At 30.9% G+C, this 16,582-nt stretch overlaps 2 protein-coding genes across 4 annotated transcripts; both read left to right on the forward strand.

Annotated features, from left to right (window-relative positions):
- The first annotated feature begins 8,786 nt into the window (after positions 1 to 8,786).
- LOC111706546 (uncharacterized) lies at positions 8,787 to 10,896 on the forward strand. Of its 2 annotated transcripts, XM_023479441.1 has the most exons (5): positions 8,787 to 8,906; positions 8,971 to 9,026; positions 9,828 to 9,905; positions 9,982 to 10,019; positions 10,397 to 10,701. In XM_023479441.1, the coding sequence occupies exons 1-5, from the start codon at positions 8,814 to 8,816 to the stop codon at positions 10,684 to 10,686; spliced, it is 555 nt and encodes a 184-aa protein (XP_023335209.1). In that variant the 5' UTR covers positions 8,787 to 8,813; the 3' UTR covers positions 10,687 to 10,701. The 2 variants fall into 2 exon arrangements, with proteins under 2 accessions (XP_023335209.1, XP_023335210.1); XM_023479442.1 differs by lacking the exon at positions 9,828 to 9,905 and having other exon boundaries at positions 10,397 to 10,896.
- Positions 10,897 to 11,698: 802 nt separating this feature from the next.
- Positions 11,699 to 16,147, forward strand: LOC111706559 (uncharacterized). Of its 2 annotated transcripts, none has more exons than XM_023479454.1 (6): positions 11,699 to 11,903; positions 12,357 to 12,411; positions 12,773 to 12,826; positions 14,756 to 14,791; positions 15,621 to 15,697; positions 16,030 to 16,147. In XM_023479454.1, the coding sequence occupies exons 1-6, from the start codon at positions 11,797 to 11,799 to the stop codon at positions 16,076 to 16,078; spliced, it is 378 nt and encodes a 125-aa protein (XP_023335222.1). In that variant the 5' UTR covers positions 11,699 to 11,796; the 3' UTR covers positions 16,079 to 16,147. The 2 variants fall into 2 exon arrangements, with proteins under 2 accessions (XP_023335222.1, XP_023335221.1); XM_023479453.1 differs by having other exon boundaries at positions 11,707 to 11,903; positions 16,027 to 16,147.
- Positions 16,148 to 16,582: the final 435 nt, after the last annotated feature.

A 16,582-nucleotide genomic window follows, 5' to 3' on the forward strand; every position in this document is an offset into this window, starting at 1 on the left:
ACAGGATTATCTAGACCCACCAAAGTTGAAAAGACGAGACTTTTATGAAGAATATAACGATCTCAAGGTTGATTTGTAGTTTTAAACAGACATAACTTAATTAGTTAACACAGTAAAAACAAGTTAACAGTTTCATACAAAGTCTCGTCCTTTCTTGGTACCCTGTTGCTGAAAGCACGAAAAAATTATAACTTAAAGGAAAAGGAGAATATAAGTATTGAAGAATAAATATTAGAAACAGGAAGCTACGTAATCACTGTGAATTATGTATTGTGTACAAGGAAGTGAGGTTAAGAATGAACTGACTAAACTCCGTCTTGTTACAGATTGAGAAAAGATGGTGGTTTGGCGCTCTGCTCCTGCATAGAGGAAAGAACTACCTTCCGTTCAGGTCTCTTCTCATTATTCTTTCTAATCATGTTTCGGTGAGAAAAGAATCCACGTGATTGAATAAAGAGGCGTTTAATGAACAAAAAAATCCTAAAAAAAACAGAAGAACTTTTAAAAACTATACTTTTCATGGGTTTTACCCGTGCTAAAAAATAAATATAAACAAGAAGAATAATTGAAGAATTAAGAATGAAAAAGATTGGCGGGTTGAATACTAGCTCCCATTTCTTAAAAATAATAAAAAGCTCGTTTACTGTTTTTAAATATAGGAAAATTACTGACTTTGGAAATGTATTTTTTTTAAACCTTTTATCTTTATAATCGATCTGATGGTGTAAACCTTTGATATTTAAAACAATAAGACTGTTTCCTTAAGGATTATGCATAGCTTAAATTCATTCATAGTTTAAATTCAAAGGACTTCAACATTAGGCTTCAAAGATTTAGAAATTAGAAAATAATAGTTAGTGTTTTTTTTGGGGGGGGGGGGGAGGAGGGGGAGAGGGTCGATTTATTTCTGGATACGAGGGTTTTTTTGTAGTTAAGAAATGTATCATAGTTCTGAGAACGATTTCGTTCACTAAGTAGCCAGCAGCGAGAGCTCTTGTATTGTGAATATCGGGATAAGTTCTTGATCTCGATATTCTGCTATTCTTCAATATCCAGAGGTGATTGCATGCTCTTCAGGAATAACTGAAATAAAGAAATTAAGCATTGATCCTCAAATTAAAAGTGCCCATAGTGGATATCGAGATCAATTGTTCAGTTTTATGAGTATCCAACAAAATATACAAGCTTAACTTTCTATGTTATGGATGCTAATTGACTCTATATAAAATACTAGCCTTAGAGGGCGCTTCGCGCCCATCTTCTAAATTAATTGTGAATATGTTCTCTTTGTGTACATCGTAAAACAAAACAAAAATAATTCGCGGATTTTCACAAAAAATTTCGCGGATTTTCAAAATTTTAAAAAATTTAATGACGATCGAATTTTGATGGAGACAAATATTTGAAATTTTGATGATTTATAAACCTTCCCTGGAGTCCCTAGATGTCCCAAAAAAAATTTGGGCCCGATCGGTTCAGCCGTTTTGACGTTTATTGGATACAAACAAACAGACAAACAAACAAACAGACAGACAGACAAGCCAAATTTATAGATAGATCTATATATTTATATATAGAAGAATGACCCAATGGTAAAAAACGTTTATGAGACCAACTCTACTCCTTTAATAAAAATTACATAAATAAGCTAGGCTCTTATTGTATGGATGGAAGCAATATTTCTTCAAATTCCTGTATATGCCCCTGAGGCCTATTTTATATTTAAACTTATGAAATGACTTATGTTGGTGATTGAAGTGCAGGATTAACGGTGCATTGTATTGTTTTAAGGCATTTAAACTACGGATATACAGAGTATAAACTATGGATATATTTGTGTGAAACCAAGAATGTTTTATTGTTCCCGGCAATGCATTATCAGTGCACTAACCGTGCAGACTGTGGTGAATATAAATGCGCTGATTGATTTATACTATTTTGTAATCAGTATTTACCGTTTAAAAATCGCTAATTTGATATTTTTAAAGGGACTGAAAGTGCAATTTCAAGTGACTCCCATGCAAAGATGACAATGCCCAATTCACAACAGTACCATGTAAAGCTGTGTCTAACCAAGTATTAATTATATCAGTTTTTTACAATTTTAAAAACTAATTATTGTTAATTGTGGAATTTCTCTAAATGCGCATTTCTACCACAGGAAAATATAAGATCCATCACAAAAAAAAACTTTTAAAGAAAAATAATATGTCTTCAATCTTCAATAATTGGAGGGTTACCTGAAATTAAGCTTACAGTCCCTTTAATATTATTAAAAGGAACAGTCGTTGCCACTTTAGTGACCCGATCCATTTAAAAAGGGGCAATGTCAGAAACAAAAAATGAAAATAATCAGTTCTCCGAAACAAAAACGTTGATATCTGATTCATACTTGATCCGACAAAGCTTTGAAGGACACCGTTGGGAATTGAACATGCAGCTCTATCAATGGAGGGTCACTTGAAACTAAGTCTACAATCTCTTTAAAGAGATTTGTAGAGTTTGAAAACAATTTTTCGTTACGTAAAATTTTGATAAAAATATAAAAAATCATTTTATCTCAAATATTTATTTAAGTTTCTGTCTCTTGACAAACTTAAGGTTATGGTTATTAATTGTGACTCTTATTCGTAATATCTCATGCTTTGTTTTTGAATAAAAATAAGAAATATGAAATTGCTTTGGTTTTTAAATAAATAACAAAACAAGAGAAATCTTTTACTAGCATAAAATAATAATCAGATAAAATTAATTGGACTAGTTGGACTCTGACGTTGCAAATAGTCATCTGAATCATAACTTTACAAAATATACATTAATTGTATGCTTCTGATATTTCCCATCTATTCTGTATGAGCATTTTAAATTCCCATAAATTCTTATTTAAATGTGCATTTGTTTAGTTGATGTTTATTTTTCATTTTGCCCAGGGACAATTCATTTTATCATTGTTAACATGTTTTAATACAGGAAGCTATGTTGTGATACAGGATGCCACGTGTGTATTTTAGTCATGATTCTTCATCTTGTTGTGAGATGTGTCACTAGGAAGTTGGGGGGTTCAATATTAGAAATGGTAAGCAAGTTGTTCTGTAAGTATGAATCTGAATTTGAAGTTTTTTTCACTTGCAGACTTCAAAAGTTGGTCTATTTCGCTGAGCAAACGGCTAATGAGTCTTTGTCACACACTCAGATTTTAAAGCTTTGCAACCCAATGTCGTAGACCTTGGATTTTCAAACTATGATAAAATAAAACAAGCTAAGTATGGTATGATTAAAGTTTACACCACCAGTATTTACAGAGATTATAAAATTTGAGTTTGCATGACAACGACTCAATTCCATTCTGATGTGCCGAAAATAGTTTTAGTTCACCCTCTTCAAGACTTAATCTAAAACGCATAATTTAAAAAAGGAATTTTATAACGAACAACACACAGTGATCCAAAGGTTGCAAAAACTCCACGCGAATTTTGCCGGTTTCTTCTGAAAAGCTCAAGCTAAAAACTAATACTTTATACAATATACATGTCTAGGGCTACACAAAAGCATTTGCATGAAAAGTGAGATAAAGTCAAATGCAAAAGCAATGTGTAACTTCCAAGACGAACCAGTCATAAAAATTTTGCAACTTATCTTAGCAGTTCTGGTATATGTGAACATGTTGAATGGAAAACGGCTATTTGGACTACAATCCCCCCCCTCCCCTACCTTGCAAACATAGACAATGTTGTATATACTATAATATTATTATTATTATTAAACGAAACTCCTGGGGGTATTCTGGTCCATCTAGGAAGTCACAGTACTTCCCCTAACGATACGTGTACAACCACGCCTCGTGGCGTCTGTTTGAAAACCACTTCTTTTATCTAACCCTGGATGTAAGCGCACTGAGTGTTGGGATTTTGGGAACCTGAGTAAGTTGATTCCCAAGATTGACATCCACCAACCCACTCATCCCCTGTTGGGACATAGGCCCAGTACTAAGGATGGTTTATTTCTTTGTAAGATTCATTCATCCTTTGCAGGACTTTTCATCCATCCTTTTTCAGGCATTCATCCATCATTTTACAGGAATTCATCCCTCCTTCTACAAGAATTCATCCATCCTTTAGCAGGAATTCATTCATACTTCCACAGAAACTCTTTCATCCTTCTTCCGGAATTCATTCATCCTTCATTCCAATCACTAATCCTTCTACAGGAATTCATTCATCCTTCAACAGGAACTCTTTCATCCTACTACCGAAATTCATTCATCCAACTGCAGGAGTTTATCTACCCTTCTATAGGAATTTATTCATCCTTCTACAGGAATTCATCCATCATTCTATAGGAATTCACCCATCCTTCTACAGGAATTCATCCATCCTTCTACAGGAAAACATCCATCCTTCTACAGGAATTCATCCATCATTCTATAGGAATTCATCCATCCTTCTACAGGAATTCATCCATCCTTCTATAGGAGTTCATTTTCATTCCTTCTACGGGAATTCATCAATCCATCTACCGGAATTCATTAATCCTTCTGCAGGAATTCATCCATCCTTCTATAGGAATTCAATCATCCTTCTACAGGAGTTCATTTATCCTTCTACGGGAATTAATTCATCCTTCTACAGGAATTCATCAATCCTTCTGCAGGAATTCATCCATCCTTCTATAGGAATTCATCCATCCTTCTACAGGAATTCATCCATCTTTCTATAGGAATTCATTAATCCTACTACAGGAATTCATCCATCCTTCTACAAGAATTCATCCATCCTTCTATAGGAATTCATTCATCCTTCTACAGGCATTCATCCATCATTCTTCAGGAATTCATCCATCCTTCAAATGAAAGAGTGAGAGAACATATTGGTTACATTAGAAATCTCCATACAAACCTGGACATGAACTATACCATCTAAAAGTTAGCGTTCTAGAGAAGGTTTGGGACCTCGGGAGAAGTTTACTTGAAGTACGAGAATCTAAATACATTAGAGAGTTTATGACTGAACTCAGAGGAATGAACAGAAAAAAATAGTTTTTATTTTATTATAAAATGTGGAACTAACATCTACTTTTTTTACTCTACAGAGGTTTGGTCCATCACCGAATTTTAAATCTATGAAAAATGCTGGTTCATTTCACCAAAAAAATTGTTCTGCCCTTTCCATTAAAACAATGAAGAAAGGACGGAACTGTATATTTTCGTGGGAACTTCCTACATTATGTAAACCAAGTAATCTAGTAATCTAGATTAGAGTTTACAGTTTCTTTCTGGATCAATCTGGTAGGCGATTGTAGTAAAATAATGAACACGACTTTTTATTTAAGTTGTAATTGTTATCAAGCTTTTTTCGAATTACAAGCTTACAAGCAATAAAAAATTTTTTTTATTTACAGCTTCTAACTGTTCCGATGTTTTTGTGCATCCATGCTGTTTAAAAACTTTATATAAATCAAAATTAAAATCGAAACTCGTCTTCAATATATTGATAAAGTTGCCTACCACCTAGTTGTGTAAATCTTGGTGGTCGTAGTCTGTAGACCTTTAAAATTCCACCTATAAATCCTGCCAGATTTAAAACCTTACACCATCAGGTTGCAGAGATATAGAGACTAGAAAAATAGAATTGTTCAGTTCGTTGAAGTAACCTATTTTACACACGAAGAACAAGTGGCATTTTTGATTTATTGCCAAAAATGCAATTCACTTCCCTGTTATGCATTTTTTAAACAAAACATATATTATGAATCGTGCAATAGTACACACCAATGAATTACTATTACTGCTTGCAACATATTTTGCATGTTTTTCCCACAGTCTGTAAAATATTGGCAATTATTCAGTCTGTCATTTTATTGTTGCTAAATTGTAAACATGGAGATCAAAAATCTAGATTGTTACCAAATCACCAATTTAATCTGTTATGATCTAAAACTATGAGTTCTAATGATTTCAACAGAGACCCAAATATTTTAAAGTTTAAAATATCAAACTTAAATGCAAAACATTTGAGAACGGGAAAGCATTAGGCACCCCATTTTAAAAATTGCATAATCCGAACCGGTACAATATGCACAGTTTATCGTTTAGCCGTACTCTCCAGACTGAACTACCCAGTGTAGAGTCGATCAACCTGCAGCACCGTTGTATGCAACAAATATACCCTGGCAAGCGGTCTTTTTGGCTTCACCTCATAAAGTTTTTCCTTTTGATTTTTTTTCTTTAGTTTTGACTTATTATTTGTTTTTAATTTGTTGTGTCATGAATTTATTTTATAGCTGTGTTACTCCTGATGATGCAATATTTTTGCGACATATATTTTTGTAATAAAATAATCCTGAGAGTAAGGTCGGGATTTTTACAAACAGTCTGAATTAAGCCTTAACAAAAGGATCTTTGAGTATATAGTAAGATACACATTGTTCCTAATTCCAAAAATTGAGAATTTTTTACGTATTTCGTATAAATGAATCATCCCTTTACATACAGTGAGAACCAGAAAACTGTGGAGTAGAAAGACGTTTTTTCATGATTTGAAAAGTTATAAACATGAAGCAGAGCAGTGCAGTGTTCACATGTAAAATCTGTAATCTAGGTTGAAGATGATTCGGTAAACCCTAGAGATGATTCAAGACTCAAGATGAAGATGGAGAAATGAGATCTAATTTGCATTGTTTTTTTTTGTAAATACTAATTTAGAATTCACTTTAAAATCATCAAGAATCCATTAAATGAAAATTCATTCTTGAAACAATTTTAAGTTTTAAGATTATTTTATATTCAAAACCATGAAGTACAGCATGAAAACATTTTAAGAAAAATATTTAATTAATATATAACCTAAATTTAGAAAACTGTTTTAGTCAGGCGCGCAACTAGAGGAGGGGCCTGCCCACCATTAAGAAAACTTGCCTCCCTGTAGGGGGAGGGGGGGGGGCAAGAAGTCCTTGATAGGGGTCCATACTTCATATATGTATAGTTCCAAAAATAGCTAATTTTTTCGAAAATTTGAAGAAAGTAAAATGCCCCCACAGTAATTTTTTTTTAACCTACACTCATTAAGCAAACTTAATTTCAGCCTTAACATTTTTCAGTAAAAGCTCAGATTCTTTTTATTTTCCACTTTTTTTAAAATGCCTCCAAATTTGGATATTAAATTTTTTTATCCCCAAATGTTTTATAAATACAACCAACTTTAAAATTTACAGCACTAGCTAAAAAAATGTCCCTTATTTTTAGATAATGCTAAGAAAATAAGAAGTTTAGCCACCAACAAAAATAACCCTTAGTTTGAAAATGCTCCTTTACAAATTTAAAAATGCCTTTAAATAAAAAATTTGACCCCAAAATAAAGATTAAAAATTTCCCATATACAAAACTGACCAAACTGAAAAAAGCCCCCCAAAAATAAAATTTGCCCTGATAAAAAAGATTTAAGATTTCCCCCAGCTGAAAAAATTGCCCCTGAAATATAGATTAAGTTTTTTCCCACACAAATTTAAATTTTCCCCACAATTATACCCCCTAGCTGAATGTCTAGTTGCGCGCCTGGTTTTAGTTCCTCAAAACTGCTAATTTCTGTGAACTTTATCAGAAACGATGAGTAGTTTTCATAAAGCCCGAGGTTGTACTATACTACATTATCTCGATGATCTGTGATCAGGAAATGTTTAAGTCAATTGTGCTTCGCGCTCCTGGAGTTTTTATGTATAGCCTTATAAATTGTGGAAAAGGCAATATTCATATTTGTAAAAAAATGCATTTCTAGAAAGACCTAAAGATGATAACGACCTAAAGATAATTAATTTAGCAGATTGAAGTAAGGCTGAGTTTCTGCCAACATTGAAATGCATTTTTAAATTCAATGTACAGATTAAAGCAAACCTTAGTTTTCTAAAGAAAACTGGAAATAGTGCTTGGAAAGCACTATTGGCCTATCTTTCAACACGGTGTCAACTGCAGTGTTTAACTTGGATTTGGTCAAGCCTTCAAATTTTAAAAGGTGATTATTCTTTATTTCTGAATATGTTAAAGGAATTAGTGTAAACTGTCAAATTATGAATATTTGTAGCTAGTTGATTGTTAATAATTCGTCTAGATGTTATTGATCGATTAACGAGTATGCAAGCAAAGACTGAACTATACTGTGCTCTCATGCAAGTGGAACCCCACCGTAATGTAAGTTTTAATATTTTTATCTAATGAAAAAAAATTCTCAATTAAAAATATTTGTAGAGATTTATGTTTTTTATGTATTCTTCCATGCAATTTTAACTTGTTAAAATTGCAGTATTAAACAAATTCAAGAGCCGTGCATTTTTGTATTTTATTGTTTATATTTTCGTATATTTTTTTACAAATAGATATTAACTGACGGAGTCCCTTTAATCCGAGGGATAAACTTTAAGCTTTGTAAACCTTTTGAACATTAATCTTCAATCATATCTTGGGAATCTTGGAAGTACGTTCTTAAAGTGGGAGCACTTGTAATAAACATTTTTGAGCTGAATAGAGATTCTCCAAGATCTCTAGATTTCACAACACAGCTACTAGTAAAACTATTTGCTTTGAAACAACACTAAAACACTTGTATACGTGGTTTAATGTCGTCTTCCATTTTCCCACAGTTTTCTGGCTCTCACTGTATCCTCTGACAAGTTTTGTGAAGGTATGATGTGTACATTTTAAAGAGATACCTGTAAAGATATCCCCCCCCCCTCCTCCTCTGTAAAGATATCTCCCCCCTCCTATATGTTCTTGAATTCAAATTCTTATCTCCTGAAGTTGTCTAGTTTGTTTTCTACCTTTAAACATGAAGATTTTACTAATTATTCTCATCTTACACAATGTTAACGCTTTAGATCCGGCAGCTTATGGAAACCCTTCCGGTCAACTTTCTACTCAGGTTAGTGGATAAGTTTTTTTTTCAAATATGTTTTTAGCAAAAAATGATACATTTGTACTTTTAGGACCCGGTGCCGAACCTAGAGTATCAAGCTAGATATACTATAAATGTGCTCAATAGGAATATATTTTACTTCAGATCATTTACATAAACACTTTCAAGTAGCTGAAGACGTAATTTTAAATGGCCATCCATTTATAGAGTGACATGGCCGATTCACAAAGGTACTCATAAAAGCTTTGTTTGACCAATGAATGCAAATATGTTAAACGTATGTTTTTCTCTTTGAAAATTAATCATTTTCTGTCTTTTTTTCTCTATTCATGCCTTAACGTAGGAAACTGTTTAAAACAGTTTTCAAGCCTGTAAAGTGACAATATCTTCCACATTATTGATCAGATACAAGATGAAAGGGTACAGTTGTGAATCGAGCATATCTTTCTTTATATGAGGGTCACATAAAATAACAACAACATTCCCTTTACAGTTAACTCTGTCTAATATAATTTAACAGAAACCAGACAGAAATGTTTTATGAGATATTGTTTAAGTAAATAATTATAAAATCTTCATTGTTACAGATCAAATACAAGATTTATTACCCCCCCCCCCCCCCCCCCNAACGTGCTAACTTGTTCTTCAAACTAATATCCTATTTTTAACTGTTTTTAACGTGCTAACTTGTTCTTCAAATCTATTATGATGTATTACGCGATATGCAAATATGCTAGATGCCTATTGCAACTTTGGTGGATGATCCACTCTACCTGATAAATTTTATACACGACCCTATCATTACTTATACAATTAGATTATAAATTACTTCCTTAAAGATATAATTTGATATAATTATATATTCATAATACATTCGAATTTTTAAAATTGCAGATTTTTTTATTGTTCAAAAAATACTATTTAAAGAGCCGAAAACTGTTTTTTCCTGGAAAATTTGAAAGAAGGGTATATTGTGAATATTCATTATCTTGTCATTTCAACTAAGTAAGTTTTATTATAACTGTTGATTATTCATTATTCTAATTAAGTGAATTAATTATTAATTAATAAATTAATTTAGGAATGGAAACCAACTAGATATCAGCATGAGACTTAAAGGAAACTTAATGATAACAAATTGCTATAATTCCTGAAATAAAATTATCATTCTTGTTATTATTATTATTGTTATTATTATTATTATTATTATTATTTTTATTATCTTTATTATTATCATTATTATTATTATTATTATTATTATTATTTTTACTATTGTTATTATTATTATTATTATTATTATTATTATTATTATTATTATTATTATTATTATTATTATTATTATTATTATTATTATTATTATTATTATTATTATTATTATTATTATTATTATTATTATTATTATTATTATTATTATTATTATTATTATTATTATTATTATTATTATTATTATTATTATTATTATTATTATTATTATTATTANTTATTATTATTATTAGATGCTCAGAATAAACTAATAACATTTCAAGCCAGAAAACGAGAAGGACATTTCACCAACTATCAGGAAATAACTTTATTCGATTTATTTACGTTTTTAATCTTTTTTTTTCAAACACATTGTCCTTCTACCCTGTTCAAAATGATGCCTGTGCAGGGTGTTGCAAAAAAATCTAAATTGGAAACATCGCTTAGGATTAGTTTTGTAATTTGTAACTTTTTAAACTCTGAAATTGTACCTGTTAACCCTAAGAAACTCCACCATATCGTCAGCGTTATTTCTATTCAATAAATGAAACAAAGACGATCTCTATCTGCTTTAAATTGTTATGATTATGAACGTATAAAGAAGTTTCATTTTGTATAACCCGGTTTTTGTCCTTGCTTAAAATTATCATCAAAGCTAAAGTAGTAAATGTACGCATACTATCAATTTATGCCAAATTACTACTTGAAATGATGTCAGATGTTCGATGGCAATATAAGATGGATGCATGCCGGTTATGGAAAATTCTAGTATAGGACGGAGAAACTTTTAAAAGTGTGCAAAGATAAATTTGTTCATGCGTGTTTAAATCTCTTAAAAGATGTGAAAAATTACACGCTCCACACTGCAAATAACTCAACATTAAATTGTATTAATATGAGCTTACAATGTGTACTGTTCTTAAAGATTCCAAAAATTATGCATTTTTAAGAAAGATATATATTTTAACTTAATGGATATTTTACTTAAAAGTTTTTATCTCTCTGATGCCCCTCATGAAACATAGTTCAACAAATAACGTAAATCAAGATTCCTCCAAGATTCCTTAAAGAAGAGAGGGGGCTTTATCCTGATAGAGAATTGATAATTTTATTTATAAGTGCGTATTACGTCAACAGAACTCCCACCAATGGTAGTGCAGTATACTGGTCACGTGCTACAGACAGAGACACGTGACCACTATACTGCACTCTCATTGGTGGGAGTTATGATGTCGTAATACGGACTTATAGTAATATTATCAATTATATCTATTAAAAATAGATATAAAAATTATAAAATTATAATTGGAGCAACCAAAGTAAGGATTAGCTTCATCTGGAATATTTTCGTTTTCAGATTCGTTGTGTATTTGTTGAATATGATCTGTTTAAACCTACTCTTTCCATACAAAATTGTATATGTATGAATTTTCGTAGAAATTTTACAAAGTTTTATATCAATTTCTCGAGACAGAAACATCAGATATAACTTTCATGGGTCGCGATCAAGAGCTAAAGTGATTAGCTTTCAGCCTATACCCCTTATCATTTTACCTTTAGAGTCCTTTTAATTATAAATTTTCCAATTTCATTTCCACTTTTCTAAGAATCCCCAATTTTTCAGAAATTTAATTTTTGGTGTTAATATGTTTGTATGCCTAGGTACTCGATGTATGAGAGTAAGAAGTTGATGTGGGAGGTGGATGTGGTTGGAGATGAGAACGAAAATGTGGCGGAGATTGTCAAGGCTTTCTTAAACAGGGATACTCAGTTTCAGGACAGCAAAGCTTCACTCCCTTGAATTTTAAAATAAAGTTTTCCAATTCAATTGTCGGAGTTAATGTACGTATATTTAGCGCCGGCCTTTGCTTAAGTTTGGAAAGGAATCGAGATCTAGCCACAAACTCAAAATTTCTAATTCTTATATCTTTGCAACGTTAAAATGTAAACCTTTGATATTTCAAACTTAGATTATTTGATCTCACAAAATGTAAAGTTTGAAATATCTAAGGTCTACACCATCAAGTTTCGAAGATATAAGGAATAAAAATCTGAGCTTGGGGCAAAGAATGCTTTATAAATCAGTCAATACCCTACGTAGATCAAGAATAAGTCCTACCCTTCATTTAAAAGTTTCCCTCCCAGAATTTATAAAGCCGTTTTTTTAATAATGCTTTTTGTTAATTGTTCGACTAACTTAAACGGGGTATTCAGAACAATGGAGGTTTTTGAAGAAAACTCTAAAGAGATCATGACAACAGTTACAAAGGTTAAAAAAGTTTTTTAAGACATACTTTTTTATCATATCATTACGGAACTATCAGGAATTACATGATAACTTTATCTTTTTAAGTCGGGTTGCCATATTGTAGCGTTACCAAATTGTCAAGGTTATCAAACTGAAAGTTAAAACAAATTAAATATATTGTCAGGTTACTAAATTATATTTTATTAAATTGTTATTTTCTCTTAATTATTAATTACCCAAAATGCATCCATTGCTCAGACTATTATTATACTTTAATTTTAATATGCAATGAGACTCAAGCAATTGTTAAATAGATAGACGACTATTAGGATCATTTCACTTAATAAGTAAATTTAAAGATTTTATTCAACGTTGTTTCTAGGTCAGACATTCTCTTGCAAGAGCCAGGCATCAGCAATACTGGATCAAATCTAAGGTAAAAATCTGATTATATTTTATAATATTACAGTGGGAACAAGAAAACTCTGGAATAGGAACTTTTAGACTCAAATATGACTTTGAATTGTCCTGTGAATATGGAGGCACAGCAATTGCGGAGTATTAACAGACCCATTTAAATAAATAAGTGATTTCATAAGTTATTATTCAAACTATTTGCTTTGAAACAGCGTCAAATTGACCTGATTTTCAGTTTTCTGGTTCGTACTTTATAAACCATAGTTAATAGTTAAACATCCTTAAAGTTTAAAAATACCTTTCTGAGATTCTATCTGAACAAGTGCTAATTTGCCCTGCTTATGATGATACTACTCGTAACGTCCCAATTTTCCCCTCCCAACCTCTATTCATACCATGTCGACTGGTCAGTCAGGTAGAGATCCTTCTTATAACGTGCATGCCAACTTGTTCTTCAAACTAATATCCTATTTTTAACTGTTTTTAACGTGCTAACTTGTTCTTCAAACTAATATCCTATTTTTAACTGTTTTTAACGTGCTAACTTGTTCTTCAAACTAATATCCTATTTTTAACTGTTTTTAACGTGCTAACTTGTTCTTCAAACTAATATCCTATTTTTAACTGTTTTTAACGTGCCAACTTGTTCTTCAAACTAAGATCCTATTTTTAACTGTTTTTAACGTGCTAACTTGTTCTTCAAACTAATATCCTATTTTTAACTGTTTTTAACGTGCTAACTTTTTCTTCAAACTAATATCCTATTTTTAACTGTTTTTAACGTGCTAACTTGTTCTTCAAACTAATATCCTATTCTTAACTGTTTTTAACGTGCTAACTTGTTCTTCAAACTAAGATCCTATTTTTAACTGTTTTTAACGTGCTAACTTGTCTTCTCAACTGAAATCATATTCGTAATGTCATGAAATGTCCATTAAACTGAAATTCTTTTCATAACGTGCCAATTTTTCTCTTTTCTCATAATATTCTTATGATATTTCTACATTGAATTCTACTCGTAAATTCCCGATTTTTTACTTTTATAGTGTTGTCCTTCTAACTGAGATCCTTCTTATAACGCTCTTAATTGTCCTCACAGTTAGCTTACCCCTGACTTGTCTTTCCTAACATTCTCCTAACAGCTTTCTATAATTGTCATTTCAAAAATGATCCTGCTCAAAATGTGTACAAAGTATCTGCGAAACATCTACGAAAATTGTTGGTTATGATTTTTGAAAAATGTAGAAATTACATGGTTTACATACAGCCGTGTATTGTTATATAATTCTACTATTAATTATTCACCTTCAATGCTCGGAATGATTCCACGTGACAAAGACACCTACCGGAAAAAAATTGGCGTTTTAAGTGCATTGTATATAAAACAAGTTAAAAATATTATGAAATATCAACTATATACGAATGCATTGAAAAGTTATCAGTGATTATAGGTTGTAATATCTGAATGATTTTTTGGAATTAAGTTGTTTTTTTATAGATCCGAGTCATATGTTGCTACTCTCTGAATTTGTATGAACGCTACGTTCTTCAGTAAGAGTCGTTTTTAACAATTTTCTCCTTAAATAGAAGCAACAGATAGAAGTAAGATTAGTAGCGATCCCCATCGATAATATTTCGCCGTAAGCCTATACCCACTTTCATTTTTCGCGAACACTCCCTTTGAGAAATAATAAAAAATTCTTTAGTTTGTCTCTTTTTACCTCGCTTGCATTTTGTATTGTTTGTTTGGGTTCAGATTTTCATGTTTGGCAACAATTATTGATTAGGAAATAAATGATAATTGAAGTAGAAGAATTGTTTTGCTTTTGTTTAATCAATAAATATGTTTATTGTGGTAAATAAAATCAAAACCAAAAAAAGAAACAAAATAATTTCAGAAATACAAAAATAATGAATTAAAATTTAAAATATTTTTTACAATTTGTAGAATAGCAAGGATGCAGAAAGACTGGAATCTCTTCAGGGAAATGTTTATTCAAATTCTAAAATACATTTTCAGTGAAAATATATGCATGGATTTTTAGTGAGTTAAATAAAATGTCCTCCCTATAACTGAAGGCCAAAGATATTATTCTATTATTCATACTTTTTACTTACATCTAAAACTTTTTTTGAATTAGGAACAAAGCTAAGTCTATAATGAAACCATTTAAAGATGCCCCTGATCTATTTTTTGCTTAATATTTAACACAATTCTATTTTTATTTTATGATTGGCTGATGCTTTTAAATTAAAAATGTTGTCGTCATTTTCAACAAGAATTTTAAGTCAAAACTGCTTCTGTGACATTGTTTCTGATAATTTTTTCCGTAAAGCTATGTTTTGTATTAATTTGTTAACAACTAAACAATCAATTTACGATTCCCAACGGTACCCTTTAAACATTTGTCTGTTCATTGATTACAGAGATATATGTGTGTAAATCTATCAAAAACCACTTGAATTCCTTTAAAGCCTAGTGTATGCTGCGTACAGTGTGAACTCAACGACTCAACACAGCTGATCCGTAATTTGTGTCCCTTGAAATTACTGAATATTTTACGTTAAAAGCGGGTTTCAAAATTAGCGAGTGAAGTTTGATATTTTTAGATTAAAACAGCTTGCAAACCAAGTGTTCAATAATTAAAAGCGTTTCTGTAGATTAATGAGATTAAGTTCGACAACCTTGATAAGTCAAAATCGGACACACCACTCTACAAATGGAGGGTTGCTTGAAATTACGCCTACAGTCCCTTTAAACCTTTAAAAAAAATATATGTTTCTTTTTACTTGAATAAACATGGCTGCGGCAGGGTATGGTTGACACGTGGAGTATAGTGTACAGTGGACTAGTCTGCGCAGTAGGAATTGGACAGATATTAGTGCTCAGGAAATCAATCAATCAATCTGTCAATCATGAAAGTCCCAGTTTAACCTTTCCGAAGAGGAAAGTTTATTTAAAAGATAAGCAGGCTTTGAGTTAACAGTTAGAAAATACTTTAAATTAGCAGTAATGAAATATTTGGAGAAAGAGGGAAAGATAGGGAAAATGTATATTGTTATACAAAACTTTTTCTATGTTTTAACAGTTTTTTCATTTAATCTTTTTGTTAAAACAAATATTTTTAAGTTACCCTTTTGTCTATTAAATATAAAGTTTATCGAAATTCCTTTTTAAAGTCGTTTTTTATTTAATTTTTGATGAATTGATTTATAAAGAAGTTTCTTCAACATAAAGCCTGCCACTTCACAACTAAAGATGAGAACATAATCATCAGATGGAAGAAGAAGAAAAATGATGTTTTGTATTTTTTTGAATAAATGTTTTGTTTTGATTGAATTACTCATGTTACAAATGACCCTGATTTCCCCCGAGGTTCACTGGGCGGGGAATTGTTTGCATTGAATATTATTCCCTAATTCAAATTTTTTGTCTTTCCCTCGTAGGGAACTTATTTTACTGCGGCAAACTTGGTGGAATAAAAGTTTTTGGAGGTCAGGAACCTACTAGCAGTCAGACAAGGAACACCAGACTAACATGTTATTTTAACAATATAATAATTCAAATAATAGAAATAAAATTAACATAATAATACAAAAAATATAAATAGAATTAACATAATAATACAAATAATAGAAATAGAATTAACATAATAATATAAATAATAGAAATAGAATTAACATAATAATACAAATAGTAGAAATAGAATTAACATAATAATACAAATAGTAGAAATAAAATTAACATAATAATACAAATAATAGAAATAGAATT

This window comes from Eurytemora carolleeae, unplaced genomic scaffold, assembly GCF_000591075.1.
Source record: "Eurytemora carolleeae unplaced genomic scaffold, Eaff_2.0 scaffold702, whole genome shotgun sequence".
Lineage (NCBI taxonomy): Eukaryota > Metazoa > Arthropoda > Copepoda > Calanoida > Temoridae > Eurytemora > Eurytemora carolleeae.